Consider the following 24674-nt stretch of genomic DNA (forward strand, 5'->3'; position numbering starts at 1 on the left):
GTAGGTTGGCATTTCAGAGCATAAGCATTTATGTGTTGCCACAAAAAGTCCAGGTTTTGGCCCTGTTGATAGCCATTTTTGGTACTAAGATGGATGCTCTTGCCACTCGTAACTAGTGCACAAACATCCATTTATCTTAGAACAGGCTCTACATCAGCAGGTCCTGTTCTAAAATACTAGTGGAACTTCATGTCCCGACCTGGATTTGTACGTCCTTTCTAAATTGCTATTGTGTACAAATAGTGCCTGAATATCGCCACTATACATGTAGCTACTGGCGGCGAGCTCTTCTACATACATTCATCAGTGCTGTCACCTATCCAGATAGTGGCACTGAATAAATGTTTGTTAGTTTTGTATAGCAGAGTTGTATCTTAAAAATCTTTTATTGGAAGTTTGAAATTATGTGGAAATATTTGTAAAACTAAGGCAATCAAATTTCTTTTTATGTTTTTGGAAACTGAAATTGCTAGACTTGTACTGATGGTCTTTTTTCAGATTGCTATTATGAGCCCACTTACCTCTTTCAATACAGATTTCAAGAATTCCTTCGAGAGCTGTCCCACCGTGATCAGAGTGAAAACAGGGAACTTGCAGAAATGCCGCCTCCTCAGTCCAGACTGTTGCAATACAGGCAGGTTCAGTCCAGAAGTCCACCAGCACTCACTCCTCCATCATCCATATCTAACCACAGTGGCCCCTTTCCTAACTTCAGTGAGAACAACAGAGACGTTGAACTTTCTGGCAATCCAGCATTTCGACAAAATCTACCACAGATGTATAATGCCCCATACTCCCTGCCATCTGGACACATCACCCCACCTCCACTGAAGTACCTGCAGCCCGATGGATCGTGGACATATGCTAACCTGCAACCTAATCACTTAATGGGGCAGGGTTTTCATTATGGGATACCTCCATTGCAGCATAGGCCACAAAAGAACCCTTTTATACAATTACCCAGTCATCAGCATCCAGGTGGTCAGGAGCCATTTCATCCACTTTCATCTCGAGCAGTATCCGCTTCTTCACTCCACAGCTTAGAAGAGGTATTTATTTTTAAAACTTATGGTTACCAGTTTGAATATAAGTATATAAATGTATTAAACCTAATGACCCAGTGACGATGCTGTTTGCTCCTTTGCAGTGAGTATAAAGTTCATTCCTAGGAGGCCTTGGTCCTGTCAGATGACAGGGGGGGGGGGGGGGGGGGTCGCTTCCAGAAACACAGAAACTGCTGGCAGAAAATGACCATTTGCTGCACTTGGTCTGCCCATCTGCAAAGTAGAGTGTATTATTTGCTGCTCTTAGCGGAGCACCCAGATGAAGGGGAAGGCTTCCTCTAATTTGTCAGATGTAAGTGGCTGAAGAAGGATTAAGGATAGGTTTTAAATGCTTGGTAATGAAGGAAGATTATAGGATTTGGTTTAAAACTGTTCTTACAATGGTACTGTAGAACAAGAAATTGCTGTTCAAAGCCTGGATCATGTAGTTCAAAATTTTGTCTTCAGAAAATTACAGATTATCAGGTTAATAATAACTGGAAACGGTAAGGCACAAACTTTTTATGTGTATTCATAAAATTGCTGACATTCTTTTAGGAATTTCCTTTCATGGGCTTAAAGCAGCAGTTCTACGTAATGCACTTTCTGCAAAGTTATTGTTTAAAGGAATATTCCAGTGGTAATAGATTCAAACCAAAAAAGAAAATCATAACACCTCTTAATTTTCTTTTTCTTTGTAACATTCAGTCAGATGAGACTGATGTGTGTGTCTTGCCACTTTCCACTACTTAATTTTTTTTTTCTTCTAATCTCGGAATAGGCTCCAAATATCCTTAATGAGTATTCATAAGATGTTTGCATACATTAGGCATAACTAGGTTAATTTGCATGCTTTGGGTACACTGAAAGCCAAGCTTGTTTTGGGTGTTTTGATACCAGATTTGAGGGCAGTTACTCTGACTGAATGGTGCTCAAACTAGTCTTTAGGATCCACTAGTCATAGTAACATAGTAAATGACGGCAGATAAAGAAAGACCTGTGTGATCCATCCAGTCTGCTCAACCAGATAAACTCATTTTACATGGTATGCGATACTTTATATGTATACCCGAGTTTGATTTGTCCTTGCCACTCTCAGGATACAGATCGTAGAAGACTGCCCAGCAGACGGGGCAGACTGTAGGTTTCAGGGTATCCCTAATGAATGTGCATGAAGAATATTTGCATATACTGAGTCTAAAAAAATTTGTTGACATATTCTAATGTATTCATGTGTATTAATTATGGATATTCTGAGAAACAAACTGGTTAGAGGATCCTGATTTGGAAAGCATTGTTCTAAAGGTTAGCATGTCTGTATGTGGCTCTAGATCCACTAAAATTATTCTCCGTTTCCTTTGACTGTTTGGAGCACTAAAGGTTCTTCTCCTGGTAAAGTAGACTGACTGTGTTCATGAACTTCAGGTAGGCTTGCACTCTTGTAGAGATACATGCCTATAAACTATCATGCATCTTTCTTTTTGGCTTGGGGTTGTACTATAAGCTCAAAGTGACCACATTTTTGTTTCCCAGCCTGGATAGTTGGCTAATCAAACATACCGCTCAGACAGATGGCAAGATATTTTTCATTTATTTTCAAGCAAATGTAAATTCTGTTCATGGTAGGATGTAGATGAAATGCGATGTGTCCTTCAGTAGTTACTGTCCAGGTTGGGAAACATACACAGCCTATAGTACAGTCCCAGGTCAAAAGGGAGGATGTGTCATTATTTATAGAGATGTATCTCTACATGGACACAAACCTCCTTAAAGTCTACAAAATGTAGCCAGTCTGATTTACTAGGAGAACCTTAGGATGCCAACTTTTGTTTTCAACAGGTCAGCCCTAGTTGTCACTTAACTGGCAGGAAGATCATTTACGTGGCAAAGTAAGTTGATGTTAGATGATCATCCATGGATGATCTCTGGGTGACAAAGTGGAAAGCCAGATCTCTGACAAGTGACGTGGCCAGACCCAGTATTTTGGATGGGCCCAGAACTAACTTAGATAGGCTCTTCCATGGCACAGCACTCCACAGCCCTTGCTTTCATCATTTCCTGTCTGGCGGGACCTGGCCGATGGAAGCCTGCAGGGCCGGCACAGGCAGCAATAATTGAATCACTGCAGGCACCGGTGATGCCTGTAAGGTACACCAGGGAGGGACGGGGTTCAGCAGCGGGCGGACAGATGCCGGGAAACCACGGAAGAGGAGAAATGTTGATAGGGGATGCCGCCTAGATCCCTTTCCCGGTCGGTGACTCCTAATGTGGAACCTTGCATTATATACTATATTTCGGGTTCCTGTTTCCCCACATGCATCACTTTGCACTTGCTCATATTAAACGTCATCTGCCATTTGGATGCCCAGTCTCGTAATGTCCTCTTGTAATTTTTCACAATCCTCTTGCAAATTAACAACTTTTGTGTCATCGGCAAATTTATTTACTCACTAGTTATTCCCATAGCTAGATCATTTATAAATATGTTAAAAAGCAGTGGTCCCGACACAATCCTCTGCGGAAACCCACTATCTACCCTTATCCACTGAGAATACTGACCATTTAACCCTACTCTCTGTTTTCTGTCCTTTAACCAGTTTTTAATGCACAATAGAATACTACCTCCTATCCCATGACTTTCCAATTTCCTCTCGAGTCTTGCATGAGGTACTTTGTCAAATGTCTTTTGAAAATCCAGATACACAATATCATCTGGCTCACCTTTATCCACATGTTTGTTCATCCCTACAAAGAAATGTAGTAGATTGGTGAGGCAAGATTTCTCTTCACTAAATCCATGTTGGCTTTGCCTCATTAACCCATGCTTTTGAATATGCTGTGTAATTTTTTTCTTTATAATAGTCTCTACCATTTTGCCCAGCACCGACGTCAGGCTGACCGGTCTATAATTTCCCAGATCACCTCTGGAACCTTTTTTTAAAAATCAGTGTTACATGGACCACCCTCCAGTCTTCCAATACCATGCTTGATTTTAAAGATAAATTTAATCTTACGTAGAAGCACTGATAAGGAAGGCAATGAGAGACTTTGAAAAGAAGATTGCACTGGAGGCAAACACGCATTGTAAAAACTTTTAGGATTATTAAAAGCAAGAAGCCAGCAAAAGAATCAGTTGGACCACTAGGTGACCGAGGGGTAAAAGGGAAGAGAAGGCCATAGCAGAGAGATTAAATGAATTCTTTGCTTCGGTCTTCACCGAGGAAGATGTGGGAGAGAATACCGGTGCCAGAAATAGTATTCAATGCTGACAAGTCAGAGAAACTGAATGAAATTCTATAAACCTGAAGATGTAATGGGGAACTTGACAAACGTAAGAGTAGCAAATTGCCACGACCAGATGGTATGCATCCCAGAGTATTGACAAAATTGAAAAACTTGCAGAACTGCTGTTAATAATATGTAAAACTAGTAAAAGAAGCCCGTTTCAGAGCAAGGTTTTCGTCGCCAACACTCCCCTCCCTGGGCAACCCCTTCGTTGTTCCGGCATTGCTCCGCCCCCAACGTCATGATGTATGACGTGAGGGCGGGGCCCGGAGCGATTTCCCCCCCCCCCCGCCTCCCTCCCTGCCAACCCCTTTGTTGTTCTGCCATTGCTCCGCCCTCGAGGGCGGGGCCCGGAGCGATTTCCCACCTCCCTGCCTGCCAACCCCTTCGTTGTTCTGCCATTGCTCCGCCCTCGAGGGTGGGGCCCGGAACGATTTTGGTGGCTTCACCACCACAAACCTTCGAACCTTTTTGAAGGAAGTCAGAGCTTGGCTTCACTGACGTCAGTGTCCTCAGAACGTTGAGGGTGAGTTTTATTATAGTAGATGTTTGCATTAAGATCAAGTATATTCACTCGGCAGCTGATTATCACTCCTCTCTTATCTCCCCATATACTCCTTCTCCCTGACTTCATTCATTGGGTTAACTGCTTTTCTGTTTGCCCTTCTTCATTTCTAAATCTCATTTCCACATCTTCCATCTTGCTACATTGACTGGAACAAGTCCTCTGAAAAGATGCCTTATGCATCCTTTTTTTTACCGTATTTAAATTCTGCCTAAAACCTCACCACTTTGAGCCTCTTTTTTTTGGCTTATCTGAATTGTATCATAAGCTCTGTGAAATAGGGATTTTCTTATGCGCCTTTACAGCACCGTATAGGTCCAGTAGGTCTATATAAATGATTAGTAGGTAGTAATATCTCTAAATATTCAACGGCATTTCATTCTTATGCCTCTTTTTAGCATATAAGAGCAGAAACCAAATGATTACGGTGTTTTGATTTTCCATCTTAGGCATTTTTGCAGTCTAATTTGCTATAGAATGAATAGTGATATCAGGTGGTGGTATCTTTAGAAAAATTGAATATATATACATTCTGGGGATAGAAATGTGACTTATAATTTGAAGTGCTTGGATTTTGAAACTTGCCTGATCAAAAAACATTTGTGTTAGCAAGATATTATCTTTCAGTGCTGAGAGTTATGCTATTCTATATCTTAGCTTTTCATCAGAACATCTGGTTCTTTTGTGTTAGAACTGAAGAAAAACTGGTGGCAAGCTGCAGAATTTAAGGTTACAATTTATGCTGCTATTGTGTTTGAGAAGCAGAAAAAAAGGGACTGCTAAATACAATCACAAAGATAAGTTTCATTACCCAGGGATCTTTGCAGAGCCATAAGCTCTGGTGCTGAAATTTGTAGCTCTTGGCATCACTGTAAAAATGAATTTGGTTTTGCTCTCATTTGTCTTATAGCAAATTATGGAAACCCTGTTCTTGTAACGGAAATTGTGTGGAGAATTTTAGCAATTAAACCATCCTTTAGATCTTTAATTTTACAATTCAGAAAAAGCAAAGAACACTAATTTTCAGTGAAGACAAGTGGCAGGATGAAATTAATTCTGCTGGCTGAAATGTTGAAAATGTTATGATCTTATTAAACAACAAAATGGGCAAGGAGCCATATAGACAACATATCAAAAGATACTGAACCATATTTAACAGTAGAATTTTTCAAAACATCTCTTTGTCATTGTTTAATGCCATACACAATCTGATAGATCATATCCCACGAGCTTTCAATATCTTGTACACTGAAAACAAGTCCTGTAAGGCCTTGAAAGCTCATTTATTAAACTAGCTTTCTTTTTGTCCTTTTAAAGAGTACCAAAACTTAGAAAGGAGGTGATACGCACCACTTGCGTGGATCATTGGCACTGGTAATTAGAAGTGATGTACAAGTCACCAAGCAACATACACAGCTTATAGAATACTGTCAATTGTGCATGTTGATTGGTGCACCCACTTATACCGGCCAGTGACATGAACTGAGTGACCGCGTCTAACTTTTGGCGCTCAAAAGCAGGTTTGCATTAGTTTTCCTGAAGAACTTAGGTGTGAATAAGTGCCACTATAGAACTGGCGCCCAATGTGCCCCATTATGAAGCCCAGTTATAGAACTGCCACCAAAGGCTCCAGCTTTTTCCAGAAACAATTCAGGTGCTAAGTACCCTGCATTGTAAGGTAGGTTCCTAGTACACATCAGCACCTATGTGGAATGTCCGCACAGTTAGTGCTTATCAATGTGTAGAAGATAAACCCATCTCTGGACAGCCTCTAGTTGTTTGATTCATGAGAGGTTTGGTTTTGTCAAAGCCCCCTGTCAGACCTCCACCAGTGTCATGGGACCTCAGCGTCGCTCTCACCCAGCTGATGCACGCTCCTTTTGAGCCACTGAATTCCTACCATCTGAAGTACTTGACCTGGAAGGTCATTTTCTTGGTGACTGTTACTTAAGCTCGTAGAGTCAGTGAGCTTCAGGCCTTAGTGGTGGGGTGCATCTTATACTAAGTTTCATCACAACAGGGTAGTCCTCCGCACTCACCCTATGTTCCTACCAAAAGTGGTGTCGGAGTTCCATCTGAACCAGTCGATTGTCTTGCCAACATTCTTTCCCCAACCTCATGCCCATCCTGGCAAAAGCAACTTGCACACTTTGGATTGCAAGAGAGCATTAGCCTACTACATGGAGCGGACCAGGCCACCCAACTTTTTGATTCTTTTGATCCCATCAGTATCGGGGTCGCTATCGGGAAATTCACCTTTTCTAATTGGCTGGCAGATTGCATTTCCATCACTTATGCCCATATTTATTTATTTAATTTATTTGTTACATTTGCATCCCACATTTTCCCACCTATTTGCAGGCTCAATGTGGCTTACATTGTACAGTAGAGGCGATCGCCAATACCGGTATGAACAGATACAAAGTCAGGGTAATGATCAAGTGTGAGAGGCATATTGGGGGTTATAAGGAAGAAGGGTTAGGTTATGTCCAGTACGAACTTATATCTTGAAATAGGATATGCAGCATTTAGCCAGCACTAATATCTGTTAATGTATGCTAAGCGATAGTAAAAGGGTCCCTTTGTTCTTTAAACAAATAAATAATTTTAAAACTGCATTGTGAGTTTTCTCAGGTAAATAATTTTGCACATTACTGTAGTACTATTTCGACAGATGGGCAGCGCAGTTAAACGATTTTATTTTTCAAAGCACATGGCCAAAAAGGGAAGGCTAGCATCTTGGAATTCAGTGCAGTTACACTGGCTCTTTTATTCAAGATGTAACATATTAAACCAGTACGTTCTGTTTTAATCACAGAATTTGGTCATAATATTCTGTGTACATTGCCACATTAATACAAACATCAAATCTTTCCGAGAGGAAGCTCTACTTATTTTTCAGTAGGCAGACTACTAAAGGTTGTCCATCTACAGAAACAGCAAACCTGCTGCAAGTTGGTTCTGTTGCAAGAGCATTCCTGAGAAGAATGGTATCTGAATTTTGAAGTCTGCTACCACATCACTAGTTTGTTTTGTTGTTGTTGTTTAGAAAAAAAAAGTTGGTATTTATTGCAGCAGATAGTGCAAGCAAGAGGCAATGATAGCAGGTGTGTTTACAATTCAGCAGCAGTAGTTCAGACTAGTATGTGCCTTTCTATATCTGGCTTGGTCAGCATAATCGGGAAAATAAAGAAGGAAAATTGTAGCATGATAATAAATTACTGCATTAGTTCAGTGATACTGGAACTAAACAAAAAAGGAGAGTTTGAAAATAAATATCAAGGTCAAAATTTTCCATTTTCTAAGAAAAAACGTACCCTTGAATAATTTCTGTTGTTCCAGTTTTCTAATTAAATCCTGCCCCACTCTGAGAGCCTGCAAGGTGTTTTTTTAGAGTTGTATTCCTCAGTTTGTGGGAGGTGGTTTCCAAAGGAATGCAAAATGTCTTCAGAAGTACTTTTGTAAAGCTTGTGATCATATTTGAAGTCTCTCTTCTTAGTGATCTTTTTAAAAGATGTCTCTGAGAACATTGGGTGACGTGTCAATCTGAGATGACAGGCTAGGCTTTATTTTTATTTAGTTAGTTACTTGGTAGTTTCCTTCTGTTCTATTTCATTGGAATCAAGGCTGGGATCTAGTGCCAGGAGCTTTCATTTGCAACTATCTAGGGATTGTTTTGCCACCCTTTCATATTCTTCATCCAATATTAGTCAATTCATGGACCCAGAGCCAGGGCACAGGGGCTAATTTTCAAAGCACTTAGCCTTCCAAAGTTCCACAGGTTTCTATGGAACTTTGGAAGGCTAAGTGCTTTGAAAATATGTGTCACTGTTAATCAGCAACCATATCTCCCATAGCATTTTCATCCCCAACCTTGGGCAACTCTCACACCAGAAGACCAGGCTACATTTCTTATCAGCTTCTATGTAAAAATCCATATTTCTTTTTAGTTGAAAGTAAGATTGATAAATGTTAGCACCATTGATTTTTAGTATGTATTTATTAATTATTCCACTTAATATATTTGTGAAGGACAACCGGAAAAACTGAATAGTTTATATAGATAGTAAATTCTTTAGAGCAGTGGGTTGAGAACAGGGAACTGCACCCATCATAAGTTGGAGTACCTGGAAAATCAAATTAGAAGACTAAATTTGAGGTTTCTGAACTTTCCTAGGTCTCCTCGTATTTCTCCTATGGATATGGTAAAAAAAAAAATACTTAGTTAAGGTTCTGAAAATGCCAGCAGACTCATTGCCCCCCATAATTGGGGCCTAATATTTTTTGAGCCTGAATTGATCTGGTAACTAGGGTCCTCACGGCCCAAGAGGGGAGGTTATGAATCTGTCTTAATTCTTGGAGACCCATTGGAAGTTGTTACCCAAAGGTCTATGATGATGGTCACCTTTGCTTTAGAACCAAACTGCAACACAGTTTTGAAGCTTCCTTTAAGACATTTAGATCCTCAGTTTTTTTTTATCTGAAGCGAGAGTTTTTCCTAAACATACTAGAGACACACAGATAAGGCGCAAGGGAGCTAATTTTGTGTTAAGATTTCCTTGTTTTTAATAACTTTTGATGGAAAACAATTTCAATTTTTTGATCCAAAACAGGAAAACTTTTTTGTCGTCTAGAGAGGATGTGAATGTGGCAGTGTGATTCCATATGTTCTATTGTAGGGGTGAGAAGCGTTTGTGTTTTGGTTAATAATTATTATAAATATAAGCTTTTCATTTTTTGTTTACACTTGAAATGCTTTTAAGCGCAGAAAATGGGCGCTAGTGTGTGCTTTCACTTTTGGGTTTGCTCGGACTCATCCATTTGTTTCTCAGTAACGGCGCTTAGAGGCTTGCATGGGCTTCCTTCCGCTTCTAAAACAAATCAAAACCGGCAGATGTTAAACTGAAAATGATAAGAAATCCACTCTTCAAACCTCCCAATGCCAGCTCCAAGCTGGCAGTAGTTTTCCGGCGTTAAGAGCAGAGTTTGATTATGCGCTGTTCTCTGAGCATTGGGAGAGAATAGCAAATGACCTCATTAACACCAGTTTGACTACTATACCTGAATGTAACTAACCTTGAGCTACAACTGAAAAAGGCATGAGTTAAATCCCAACTCCCTCCCCCTCCTTTCCCTTCCATTAAGCATTAAAACACATAGCTCAAGGATTAAAATCCTTCTTGTATTATGTTACAACCTGATTGACAAAAACTCAACCCTGATCTGCTAATGTCATATACCAGGAGACCGGTGGTTAGTGCTTATTTCTGTGAAACCCAAAATCTTTTAAAAAATGACTCGCTTTAAAGGGCACGTCTTTGATGCACTTCTAATGAAGCTCTTCCTGCACTGGATTATTCCAGCAGTATGCAACAGATTCATTAAATGACTGTATCCTGTCTTGAAATGCTTCTCAAGTACGACTTGTAATGTCTTATAAAAATGTGTAGGCAGACTGTTAGGTAATCTTCCACTTTGATAGTAAAGATCAAAGCCAGACTTAGTGTCAAACAGCTTTAATGAAAGCATGAAGACTGTGGATTTTGCAGCTTGTTTTTTTTTTTTTTTTTTTTTAGTTAAGGCCATAATGAGCAGGGATTCATAGCTAGGTTTCCAGAAGCAAAGGAAAAATAGGCATGGTATATTTCTTTGGTGCCTTAACATTTTAAATTGGTCATTACTGCAGAATATTTCTTATAGGTGTAGAACACTACATATAAAAACATCATTTCCAAATTAGGTCAGATGGTGGGCCATCTGACGAATACTTTTTCACTGATAGTGGTAAGCAGTGAATGCTGAGAGGAAGTCTATGAGAAGAGGAGCATACATAGCAGGACCGCTCCACACACATTTATTTCTAGCAGTCATGACTGAGAGGCATATTGAACAGGGGGCAAGACTGGTAGATATTGTGATATCCCCCTTCTCACTCAGGGTGACCTGGTTCTCAATATGTGCATCATATGCAAATTAGTGTGCTACCCCTTCTCGCTCAGGGTGACCTGGTTCCCACTAAGCAAATTAAACAGGTCTCACCAACTGCATATTTCTCAGGCAACTCTTTATTCCAGCCCCTGGGCACACTTCTTCTAGCTTAATACTTTATGCTTTCATAGGTCTTCACACTGAGCCTCCCCACACAGATACATGGGCTCAGTACTAGCTTCAATACTTTGGGGACTCCCAACCCCAGGCTTTACAGCCTGCTTCTCTCAGTACTTTGGACACACAGTCCTGGACACACAGTCCTCCCTTTGAACACACAGTTCTTTACCAGTACTTGAGACACACAGTCCTTCCTTTGAACACACAGTTCTTTACAAGTACTGGGGACACACAGTCCTTCCTCCTTTGAACACACAGTTCTATAAGTACTGAGGACACACAGTCCAACACTAATGCTTTAGGGCCTTCTTACCCCAGGATTTTCAGCCTGCTTGTCTCCTTTGGACACCCAGTCCACCACGTCCATAAGGTTAGCCAGTATCTTCCAGGGGGATCTCTCTTCTTCCTTTCACAACTCAGGTGGGGTATAAAGTGGTTAATTAGCTACACAGGACCAAGCCCATAACCTCCTACACCTGTGGACATCCCAGGGCTCTCCCCGGTCCTAGCAACCTCCACCTATTCTCCTACTAGCGCCCTCTAGTGGCCTACCCCGGATAGGACAGCCTCATACTTATCACAATATACTGGACAGAAAATCGAAGGAGCTCCTACAATTCTCTCTCCTTTACCCCCCCCCCCCCCCCCTTGTGGGGACACTTGCTATTACTACCAAACATAAAACAGCTTTAAATGACTTCCTACAGTTAGTCAGTTCATTTATAGCCCGCTGTTTCCCATTAATATAGTTCACAGCGGATTACAATAAGATTCTAGAGCATAGTAGTCTAGGAATTTACATAGTAATAATACAAAGAATACTTTAACCTTAAAACAATACAACAAGCTAATAATACTAAGGAAAAACAAAAGGCAACCATAAATCAGATTATTTCTTTGTTACATTTATTTATTTTATTTTTGTTACATTTGTACCCCGCGCTTTCCCACTCATGGCAGGCTCAATGCGGCAGGCAATGGAGGGTTAAGTGACTTGCCCAGAGTCACAAGGAGCTGCCTGTGCCGGGAATTGAACTCAGTTCCTCAGTTCCCCAGGACCAAAGGCCACCACCCTAACCACTAGGCCACTCCTCCACTCTAAAACAATAATGTCTTCAGACCTTTCTTAAAGATGGTCCAGTCGGTAATATTTCTAAGACTGAGTGGTAGAAATTTCCAAATTTTTGCAGCTTGAAAAGCAAACAAACAAAAAGCTTCTTTGAGGTGATACCTTTGGGACTTGGAAGATCAAATAGAGACGAGTTCTGAAAATTATATAGATGGTTTGTTAATGTGTAATGTACAAGATCGATCATATATAGCGGAACTTGTCCAAATGTGATTTTCTATAACAAACAGCCCAACTTAAAAAATATCCTCGCATCACAGGTAACCAGTGAATCTTAATAAAATAAGGAGTAATTCGATCTTTTTTATGTAAAGAAAAGGATTAGACATAGAGCTGCATTTAGAAGTGTTTGAATTTTTCTTATTAAATGTTTTGGTAAATCCAAGTAGATTATGTTGCAATAATCATATTTACTAAGAATCAGTGCCTGCATCACAATTTGAAACAAATCTACAGTTAGATATTTATGAATTGCTCTTAATTTTCTCATCGTATAGAACACACTCCTTACTATGGAATTTATTTGGTGTATCATAGACAATTTATTATTGAATATAAAACACCCAAAATTTTTATGGGATTATCGAGCACAAAATGATTCCCATCAATCAGCAAATTTGATCTTAATTCTTTGTTCTGCTTTGCCCCTACTAATTAAAATTTACTCTTTTCCTTATTTAATTTCAGATGGTGAGATGACATCCAATTAGCAATAGTAGAAAAACAGTGAGAGAGACCATGTCGGTTAAAAGCTGGAATGTGGTAGTAACAGGGAAAATTAACTATCAGTAGCATAACTGAAGCTCGTATAACCCTCTTTCTCTAAAGTGTAGCCTAGAGAGGACATGAGAACATTAAACAGGACTGGTGATAATGGTGAACCCCGGGGCACTCCTGAAGGTGGAGACCAGGATTCAGATATTTCTCCCCTCCCTGAAATCTTACACAATAAGACCGATAGGTCAAGAAACCTTTAAACCAAGACAAAACACTACCTGACACACCATATTTATCAAGAATTTCCAATAGTATCCCATGATGAACCAGATCAAAAGCACTGGATAGAGGTCTATAAAATAATGAGTGGAGTTGAACGGGTAGACGTGAAGCATCTGTTTATGCTTTCCAAAAATACGAGGACTAGGGGGCATGCAATGAAGTTATAATGTAGTAAATTTAAAACGAATCACAGAAAATTTTTCTTTACTCAACGTGTAATTAAACTCTGGAATTCGTTGCCAGAGAATGTGGTAAAGATGGTTAGCTTAGCGGAGTTTAAAAAAGGTTTGGACGGCTTCCTAAAGAAAAAGTCCATAGACCATTATTAAATGTACTTGGGGAAAATCTTTCTGGGATAAGCGGTATAGAATATTTTGTACTTTTTGGGGATCTTGCCAGGTATTTCTGACCTGGATTGGCCACTGTTGGAAACAGGATGCTGGGCTTGAGGACCTTTGGTCTTTCCCAGTATGGCAATACTTATGTACTTATGGATAAATCTAGTTGCATAATAAGAACATCGTAACCTTTACATAGTAAATAAATGTCAGTGCTATAATCAGTACAAAAGCCTGATTGTGATGTATATAAGAAAGTAAACTTATCCAGGTGAGATGTCGGCTGTTTTGTTACCAAAGCCTCCATTATCTTTACAAAATAGAGAATAGATGCCACCAGCTTATAGTTGGCCGAGTCTCCCTTTGAAGCTGCTAAATTTTTTACAATAGGTGTAAGAATAATCTTAGATAAATTCTCAGGAAAACTACCAGTATCAAAATGAAGTAAAGATTTCTTAAACACTGTAGGCATGGATTTCATTATATATGTTGGACAGCTGTCCAGTGAGATCTAACAAATTTCGCACACATGGAGGCTTATTTTCGAAAGAGAAAAACGCCCAAATTCCGACCTAAATCGGGAGATGGACGTCTTTCTCTTGTGGGTGCCCAAATCGGTATAATTGAAAGCCGATTTTGGGCGTTTCAAAACTGCACTCCGTCGCGGGAACGCATAAAGTTGACAGGGGCGTGTCGGAGGCGTGGTGAAGGCGGGACTGAGGCGTGGTTATCGGCTGAGCAGAGATGTGCGTGCTCGGCCGATAATGGAAAAAAGAAAGGCGTTTTCAGAGAGAATTTAGGTCACTTTTGTTGGACCCGTTTTTTTTCACGAACAGGTCCCAAAAAAGTGCCCTAAATGACCAGATGACCACCGGAGGGAACCGGGGATGACCTCCCCTGACTCCCCCAGTGGTCACTAACCCCCTCCCACAAAAAAAAACCGAATGTTAAACACTTTTTTCCCAACTTGTAAGCCAGCCTCAAATGTCATCCCCAGCTCCATGACAGCAGTATGCAGGTCCCCAAAGTAATTTTAGTTTAGTTAGTGCTGGGCGGGACCCATGCAGAGAGGAAAAATCGGAAGAAAAAAAAAAACAAGCAAGTGCAGTCAGGGACGTCTAAATTACCAGGATAGTAAAAGGGGGAATCGAACCAGCAACCTTCTGATTACAAGCTCAGTGCTCTAGCCAGTGCACCACTAATTAGACGTCCTTCCCTTTCCATTAAGTCCCTCCAAGTTTCTGTCAGCCAATCACCGCTGTTTAGCTGACACAGATGTCAGCTAAATGAGCTGTGATTGGCTGACAGAAACTTGGAGAGACTTAATGGAAAGGGAAGGACGTCTAATCAGTGGTGCACTGGCTAAAGCACTGAGCTTGTAATCAGAAGGTTGCTGGTTCAATTCCCCCTTTTACTATATTTTAATTTGGACGTCCCTGACTGCACTTGCTTGCTTGTTTTTTTTTCTTCCGATTTTTCCTCTCTGCATGGGTCCCGCGCAGCACCAACTAAAGTAAAATTGCTCTGGGGACCTGCATACTACTGTCATGGAGCTAGGTATGATATTTGAGGCTAGCATAGAGGCATCTCAGGGGGACCAGTGCACTACGAATGCTGGCCCCTCCCACAACCAAATGCCTTGGATTTGGTCGTTTTTGAGCTGGGACGCTTCGGTTTTGATTATCGCTAAAAAACAAAAACGCCCAGCTCAAAAAACGCCCTAATCCAATGTATTTTCGAAAAAAAAGATGGACGTCCATTTTTTTCGAAAATATAGTTCGGCCCGCCCCTTCACGGACCCGTTCTCGGAGATGGACGTTTTTACAAATGGGCGTTCGTGTTCGATTATGCCCCTCATGGTATCTAACTCATCAATGGTTACCTTATGAAACTTACTCCAGTCACAATTTACTAAACAACCCTCTTCAGATATTAAATTAGTGTAAAAATTGTCAATGTAATTGTTACATAATTGTAGAGATTCATGAAGCGATCTAATCTTTATCTCAAAATGCTAAAACTAAATTAAACTAAAGTATAATTACTTAAAAACACAGATGGACCCTCACCAGATATAGAACAAGGGATTACAAATTAGAAACAGAAATATGAAGTCAAAAATCTGAGAACCCCAAAGGGTTTAACTTGACACCCTCTCTGTGAAAATGTATTTCTTGATGTTACTCTTATGTTTACCTCCTTGTAACTTCAGTTCATGTCCTCTGGTTCTACATCTTCACCAACTCAGTAAAAGATTTGTCTAACACCTTTCAAGTATTTAAATATCTCTATCATATCTCCCATGTCCCTCCTTTCTTACAGAGTATATATATACTTGGGTCTTGAAGTCTTGTCTGTTTTCTGGTGCAGATACCACTCCAGCCTCTTCTGTATGTGAAGCACATTTTAAGGGACTTATTTTCAAAGCACATAGACTTTTAAAAGTTACATATGTTACTATAACTTTGTAAGTCTATGTTTTGAAAATGTGCCTCTTTACGTATGGAAAATAGCACTTATAAAACTGTGTGATGGTAGATGCTCGTTAGAAATAGGTGCATCACAAGATTGTGCCTACTTGTGATCTGTAAATAAGCATTCCCTGGGGTGTAGTTTAGGTGATCCAGGGGCAAGTTGTGATTTATAAAACAGGTACAGTTTTGGGCATTTTATGTAAGCGCCTTGTCATGAAATTATTCCCAAAATGAATAGAGCATTTTCACAAGTTGCTAGCTCTATATGGATTGTATGGACTGTCTTTAATATTCTGTTCTTTCTGCCAGCCGTTTCATGACAGATAAATGCCCCGATATGATTTATTATTCACTTTATATGCCGCCTAGCTTAGCCAGATCAAGGCAGTTTACAATACATATATAAATATACATACTAAAAATATAGAAAGTTACTCCATAGGCCAGATAGAAAAGATCTAGTCACTATCATTCAAAGTATCATTCAAACTTTCTAAAATCTATCAATCTCTTCAATTGCAGAAGAATCAAAAGATCCTTAGGCTCGCATCACTTTCAGTATTAAAAGCCTACTGCTCTAATATACTTAGGAATTGCATTCCATAAACTAGACGCCAGGTCCATTCCTGCTTTATTTTCATCCTAGAAGGAGCCATCAAACTCACATCCTGCAAGGATCGTAAAGCTCTGCCTGGAACATAAAGATCTATTAATTATTGTAAATAAGGTGGTTGCAGCTTACAGTATGCTTTATGTGCCAACAAAAATATATTTTTTTAAAAACTAAATTTAATAGGCAACCAGTGATAGAGCTTAAATAAAGGAGAGACATGACCATACTTATGGCTATCCCCAACAGTTGTATCGCAGCATACACAATATTTGTTAATATTGAAATAAGGAGGGCATGTATCAGTGTATGAAAGGCTGCTTCATTAAAAAGATATTTCAATGACTGCAACCTTCTCAACATGGGGCTGGTGGTTGGGAGGCGGGGATAGTGCTGGGCAGACTTATACGGTCTGTGCCAGAGTCGGTGGTGGGAGGCGGGGCTGGTGGTTGGGAGGCGGGAATAATGCTGGGCAGACTTATACGGTCTGTGCCCTGAAGAGCACAGGTACAAATCAAAGTAGGGTATACATAAAAGTAGCGCATATGAGTTATCTTGTTGGGCAGACTGGATGGAGCGTGCAGGTCTTTTTCTGCCGTCATCTACTATGTTACTATATATCCGTGGTTTGCGCAGTGCTTATTGATGTCACCATAGAGGTGGCCATTGCATTCTATACCCAAATACTGCATTTAACAGATACTGGTATCCTCATGTTGAGCCCATTTGCTTGATTGTGCTGTTCTCTGGTGGGCTTTGCACAGCAGTTGGAGAGACACCGTTTTGAATGATTGTACAATTTACAACTATTAGTGGCTGTGGCCTTATTTATTGGATTTTGTTAAATTATTGCTGATTTTTTTTTTACCTTGGTGCCTCTTCTCCCCTTTTATTGGAAAGCCGTAGTCCATCCCTACCCTGTTGGACTTTGCTGCTGACTTCTCATAGGGTGGTTTGTTCCCTTTTTTTTTTTTTTGTGATTCATTTGTTAAAAATGTCGAAACCAGGTTTGCAATCTCAAATGTATAATGCTTTGTGCTGGGTAAGATGTGCATACTTTGCTACATTTCTCTCCACTGTATAATGCTGGTTAAATTGGTTATTGCTAAAGAAAATGTTCTTTTTAGAAACATCAGATATGCACACCAACTGTTGTACTAACTGATTCTAGTTTGCATTCAAAGAAGTGTTCTTGAAAACACCAGCATGATATTTAATTTTCACGAAGTGGGCATGCATCGCAAAACCTGCTGCCTTTCAAACATGTTTTTGATTGGGGTGGGGGTGGGGGGGGGGGACTGATAAAATAGCATCCATGGTGGTGACAATTTTTTTCTTGATATTCTATTCCATAGCCTGTTCAGAATGGGTGTTGTGCTGATGGCTGGATTCAGGTGGTACAATTTCAAAAGCATGAACTCACAGGGTCCATTATATTATATGCTGCTGAAGAAAAGAAATGTTAGGTAGACTTTACTGGGACAACAGAATCACAGGTTTAGATTAGGTGTTAGTGTTGCCAGGGATGCAGTTGCAAAGGAATTTTTAAGAGAAATTATAAAAAATGTGTTTTGACACAAACAGCCATGTATGAAAACTGCAGGAATTTTAAATGTCTTTGTTTTATTCAGTATGAACCAAGAGGACCAGGCAGGCCATTGTACCAAAGAAGAATCTCTACTAGTTCAGTCCAGGCTTGTTCCGAAGACTTAGGCGCTCATCAAGAAAGTCTTGGTCAGTGTAAAGAGCTTCAGGATCACAATAACCAATCTTCATTCAAATACTCATCGCCTGAATTATGGGTAAATGCCACCACATCTGTCCCGTATCAGAACATTCCATGCAATGGATCCAGTAGAACAGTACCACCCAGGGACTTGTTAGGTAAGAGACTGTATTTCTTGATCTGACTGTAGCTGTTCTTTTTTTTTTTTTTCCACATTAATAGTGACCTTTTGCAGCTCACCCTTCAAAAGGAACGTGGGGAAACAAGTTTTCCACGGATTATGCCAGGCTTGTCCAAGTTCAGTTCTCAAGGGCCGCAAACCGGCCAGATTTTAAAGATATCCTTAATGGATATCATGGTCACTGCCTCCATTGTATGCAGATCTTTCATATGTATTTTCAGTGGGGTTATCCTAAAAATATGGCTTGCTTTCGGTTCTTGAAGACTAAACTTACCGGTATCATAGCAGTGAATGGAAAAGAACTTGGAGAACAGGAGCTGCTTTACAATCTGTAAATGAAGCACTACCTGGATACTAAGGGGTCCTTTTACTAAGGTGCACTGAAAATTGACCTGCGGTAGTGTAGATGCGTGTTTTGGGTGCACGCAGAATCATTTTTTAGCGCACCTGTAAAAAAAGCCTTTTTTTTTTTACTTTAAATTTTTATTGAAAAATTTGAATATTATAATATTTGCAACATCCCTCAACCAAGGGTTTATTGCTCAAACACAAACAATATAATACAGAGACCACCCTCTAATTCTAATACAAAATCTCACTAACTGGATCCCCACCCTCCATCCTGGTTCCCATCCCTACAACAGTTCCCCCCCCCCCCCCCCAAAAAAAGAAAGCCTTTCAAAAATTTTTGTCTAAAATGGGTGTGCGGCAAAATGAAAATTGCCGCACGTCCATTTTGGGTCTGAGACCTTACCGCCAGCCATTGACCTGCGGTAAAGTCTCGAGTGGTAACCGGGCAGTAATGACCTACACGCACCAGAAAATTTAAATATATATATATATTTTTCAGACGCACGTAGCGGACGCACGCCAAAAAATTAAATTACCGCAAGGGCCATGCAGTAGCCTGGCAGTAAGTCAGAATTGGCGCGCGTTGGGTGTGCGTAGGTACTTACACAGCTTAGTAAAAGGGCCTCTAAAAGGGAAATTCTATAAGCTGGGAGCCCATTGCAGGTGTAAATGTGTAGAATACAAGTATATAAGCACATAGATTCACACTTACATGCATATATGCTAGTATTTATTTAACACATTTATTCCCCACATTTTCCCACTTAGTTGCAGGCTCAATGTGGCTTACACAGTACCGTGGAGGCAGGCTCCAGTTTGGTAAAAGTACAAATACACAATATAGTAGTAAGCATATAAGTAACGTAAGTATAAAGCAACGAAGAAATAAAGAGGGGGTGGTGTTAAAAGTCCAATACGGTCCATAGTTTTGCTGTGTCGCAGGAAGTAGAAAGTTAATTTGGGTCCGAGGGGTAGGCCTTCTTAAACAAGTTGGTTTTCAGCGACTTCCTGAAGTTAAGATGGTTATGGATAGATTTCACGGTTTTGGGCAGAGCGTTCCATAGTTGTGTACTTAAGTAAGAAAAGCTGGATGCATAAGTTGATTTGTATCTAAGTACGTTGCAGTCTGGATAATGCAAATTTATGTAAGTTCGGGATAGACTGGGACTGTTTGTGGGTGGTAGATTTATGAGGTTCAACATGTATCCAGGAACTTCGCTGTAAATAATCCTGTGGACCAGAGACTGCTTTCCACGAAGATGATGCCACCTAAGCACTATTTGTAGATATGCGGCTATCTTGCATAGAGTGGATTTGATAGGGCGGAGCATACACGAAGCTCCCACTTAGGCAGTGTATGTTAAGTGAGTCCCTGCTTCGTTTACGTCAGCTCTATGGCTGGTGTAAATGCGGGCACCTAAATGTTAGCCATGCCAATACCAGGTTATTCTGTAGTAGTACCTAGGTTATGATATAGGACAGGCTGTTACTAAGCGGCCTCAAGCCACCTAAGTGGAGGCGCCCTGTTAAATTACCTCCTAAGGGCTGGATTCAATAAATGGCGCTCAAAATAATAGCATGTAGCACTAACCGAAACCAGGTGTAAATCTCAGCGTGGATCCACTATTCTGTAATGCTGCATGTAACGCTTCCCATGGTCATCCTCATAAATACATAAGTATTGCCACACTGGGACAGACCAAAGGTCCATCAAGCCCAGCATCCTGTTTCCAACAGTGGCCAATCCAGGTCACAAATACCTGGCAAGGTCCCAAAACAGTACAATATATTTTATGCTGCCTAGTCTAGAAATAAGCAGTGGATTTTCCCCAAGTCCATTTTAATAATGCTCTATGGACTTTCCCTTTAGGAGGCCATCCAGACCCTTTTTAAACTCCGCTAAGCTTAACTGCCTTTACCCCATTTTCTGGCAACGAATTCCTTTGCAGGTCCGCACAGAATCACTTTATCGCTGTTCTATAAATTGACACGTAAGTGTGTTTTCGCACAGATCTGCCATTTCTGCCCAGTTTCAGCACCTTGCATCCTTTAGAATGCTTTTCTGCACTGAAAATTTAGCACAGAAGTAGCGCTTAACGTTCAACGCCATATATAGAATTTTCCCACATGATTCTTTAGACTTGGAAATCCACACTTATGTCCTAAGATTTTGAAGAGCTAAATTGTAGACGCCGAAAGCTTGCATTCCATTGCGTCCCACAGATCATTCCAGAGACTTGTGGGTTATGTCCCTCAACCAGCAGATGGAGATAGAGAGAACTCCGAGGTTTGCTATATGTGGTCATGTGCAGCCATCCAAACCTCAGTATTCTCTCTGTCTAGCAGGTGGAGGGTCATACCAGTGCAGCTCTATAGTCATTTGGCTCCTATCCTATTCCTGTATTTTTACTTACATTTTCAGGGTGGGTTTAAGGCAAGGGGGAGGCAACAAAGTATGCACTTTTTGAATTTTCAAAACTTTGTTCATTGTTTTGGCCAGGAAAAATATTCACAGAAAAAGAAGGTGTAAATCTTTGTGTGCTTTTTCCTAGGGCAGTATTTAAAGGAAGTGTGTGCTCATAATTTTAGCATTCCTGCAAAATCAGTTGTCTTGGGGAATGAAGGGAAGTGCATTTTTACCTGCCCTGCATAGTTTTGATAATTACCCCATTTGGGACCCTATGTACTGCTAGTGAGCAAATACAAGATGATGGCAGATAAAGGCCAAGTAGCCCATGTAGTCTGCCCATCCACTATCTCCTCCTCTCTGTAAGAGATCCCACATGCTTATACCAAGCTTTCTTGAATTCAAATACAGTTTTTGTCTCCACCACCTCCACATGGATGCAGTTCCACATATCTACCACCCTTTCTGAAGAAAAGTATTTCTTTAGATTACTCCTGAGTCTAACCTCATCCTATGCTCTCTCGTTCTGGAGTTTTCTTTCCGTTGAAATAGGCTTGCCTCCAGTACATTAATGGGTACCTGGTCAAAATAGCCCCCCCCCCCCCCCCCCCCAAAAAAAAGTCCCTGAAGCCCCTGACAAAATAGCCCCCGACAAATCAGTCTCTGACAAAAGGGACTGCCCACAATTTGACACCCGACAAATAAGCCCCCTGACAAAAGGGCCCGCCTCCGAGTATTTTACCTGTTCTGCTCCTGCACCCGTGTGTCTTTCTGAGTCCCGTTGCAGCTTTGAGCCAAGGTATGTCTCCCCTTTACCACTCCCGTTTCAGTGCTCACTGTCCGGAATGTCTCCTCTTCCTCCTGACTTTCGTGGTCCGGTATATCTCTCACAGTCTCCCCTCTCTTGGTGATCCTCCAACGTTCTTTTGGGCCATCAGCAAGGAAATCAACTTCTTTGGCAGGCCCTGGAAGCATTCCCTCTGTTGTGTCCTACATCCTGCCTCATCTGACACAACTTCCTATGTCCTCGTAGGCAGGACACAACAGAGAGAATGCTTCTGGGGCTGACCAAAGCAGCTTGTTGATACTACCAGTGGCCCACAGGAACACTGGAGGATCACTGGGTTTCAGAGAGATACCAGACCACTCAGGGCAGGCAGGAGGAAGAGGGAGGTGAGTGGAAAAGAAGGGTAAGAGATGAATTTCCAGAGAAAGGATGGGGAGGAAGGGAGAGAGATGCCAGAATGCAGGGAAGGGGGTAGTGGGACAGCGATGACAGAAACTGAGGTGGGGAGAGAAAGATGCTGCACTGGAGAGGGAGTTGAAGGAAGAGAGAGCTCAGATGAGTGAGTGGGGAATAGAGTGGGAGAGGAGATGCTGGACCCCAGAGGAAGGGACGCCTTTCTTCCAGAGTTATACATATTGTGCTCTTTGGCATTAGAAGAACTTTGAAAGGTATCTCATATTTATTTACCATATGCTTGGATCAGAAATGACAGAGTCTTAAGGAGATGCCTTGGGAAATTTAAATATCAATTTGGGAACAGTTTTAAAAGTGGATGTTATTTTCCAGAGAAGGGCTGCATGTTTAAAAAAAAAAAAAAAAAGTTATTTGAGATGTGGTTCTGGGGATTGACGCATGTGCTATATGTGTACTGTATTTGCCTGTTGCCTTACTAAAACCACTGTGGTCGTCTTTTTAGCACCATCAAAAACCGGAAAACCCTCTGAGGATCATCTGAAAGCCGAAGCCATCCAGCTACCAAATTCTTTCAACTATAACATGCTACAGCACCTTGGCCAGTTCCCACCTCTTATGCCCAACAAGCAGATTGTAGAATCCAGCAGCAGCGGCGGCAGCAACCAGCAGAACGCTAGCGGGAACAAACCTGCCATGTCCTACGCAAGTGCTCTGCGGGCACCGCCAAAGCCCAAACCCCCACCTGAGCAGGCAAAAAAGAATAGTGATCCCTTGTCTTTGTTTCAGGAACTTAGTTTAGGTAGTTCATCAGGTAGCAATGGCTTCTATTCCTATTTTAAATAACCAGCTTAATTTGTTTTCTAGCCAGGATTTCTTTTGAAGTTTTATTTGTGTTAGTAATAATAAGGAAGGTAGCCTGCCACTAGTACTTTCAGATCTTCACTTTGTTTTTACTAGTAAATGTATCACCAGTTAATTGCTTTGCTGCTAGATATGCAACTATTTTTTTAAAGATGTATTCAATTTTACTTTGCAATTTTGATGTGAATCAGAATTTTGATGGATTTTATGTAGAGAAGAACAAATATTTTTTAATTTGTGTAATGTTTAATACATGTTGCATTAGCTAGCAGCTAAGACATTAACTATTGCAATATAAAAAAAATTAAAAAAAAAAAAAGAACAAAATATTTAAAAAGTTTGCCTACATTGTATTTTAAAAAATGTAAGTAGCATTTACATTAATTCAATAACATAAGCATTCAATACTGGGTTTCTGTACCAGAAATGACCAGTTAATGTAAAAATGTATGTTATTTCTGCTTAAATTCATTTACTTTTTTAAAATAAAAGGTGCAGCATCTTCTAAATACTTTGTTTTATCCGCAAATTTTTTATTTTTTATTTTTTTTGTTAAAGGATGCTGCATTTAAAGAAGTTCATTTAGGCTATATGATGTGATCTTACCTCCATCCATCGTAGGGTAGAGTAACTGCTTTCATTGGACACAGAAAACAATGGTATATTTAAACACTCTCTACATTTGATTTTCAGACAAGCTACGATTTTAAGCTTGATAATTTTTGGTAGTTTTTTTTAATGAATCATGAAGCTGAAAATAAATTTTTAGGTATGTTGGTGCTTAGTAAATTTAATAACTATTTTAAAAACAACAGTGTGAATTTAGTAAAGATACTTGTTTCTTTTCACTATGCATGTGTAAATGTTTGTAATCTGGCTTTTATCACCTTTACCCTTCCTCTCTCTTCTCTGTCCCCTTGCCTAGTGGTATAGAGAATTGTGCTGCCTAAAAAAAAGAAAAAAAAAAACAAAAAAAGAAAAAAAAACAAAAAAAGTTCCTTCCCCTAGTAAAATGCTTGGTACATTATTTAACGTTTACATTACAATGTGAGGATATTCAGAAATGTCAAATATTTTGTTAACTTTTCTTTGCAGAACATCATTACAACATTGCGCAAGAAATTAAAAAAAAAAAAAAAAAAAGAGCAGTTTGAAGTTTGTCAAACCTTCATCCAAATTCTTTTAATTCTAGAGTGAAGAAAACTACCCTTCTTTTATCACAATCAGTTTTGCTTGCAAAAGACAGTGCATCTTAATTTTTCTAAGACCTCAAGTTGAGATTTGAATTCCTGGGTATGTAAAATGGTTAAATACCTTTAAACAATAAACGAGACAATGTTTGTCTTTTAAAATTTTATCATTGCTGTTGACGTAAGAGATATTTGTAGGCTTTCCA

General features: G+C 40.2%; 1 protein-coding gene across 3 annotated transcripts in view; it reads left to right on the top strand.

Annotated features, from left to right (window-relative positions):
- Positions 1-24402, top strand: part of HELZ (helicase with zinc finger) — a 241411-nt gene extending 217009 nt beyond the window's left edge. For all 3 annotated transcript variants that reach the window (XM_030208449.1, XM_030208451.1, XM_030208450.1), the window contains 3 exons: positions 536-1049; positions 18183-18435; positions 22920-24402. In XM_030208449.1, coding sequence (XP_030064309.1) covers positions 536-1049; positions 18183-18435; positions 22920-23260 — 1108 coding nt within the window. In that variant the 3' untranslated portion in view covers positions 23261-24402. The remainder of the gene's footprint in view (positions 1-535; positions 1050-18182; positions 18436-22919) is intronic.
- The last annotated feature ends 272 nt before the right edge of the window (positions 24403-24674 follow it).

Source organism: Microcaecilia unicolor, chromosome 6 (genome assembly GCF_901765095.1).
Source record: "Microcaecilia unicolor chromosome 6, aMicUni1.1, whole genome shotgun sequence".
Lineage (NCBI taxonomy): Eukaryota > Metazoa > Chordata > Amphibia > Gymnophiona > Siphonopidae > Microcaecilia > Microcaecilia unicolor.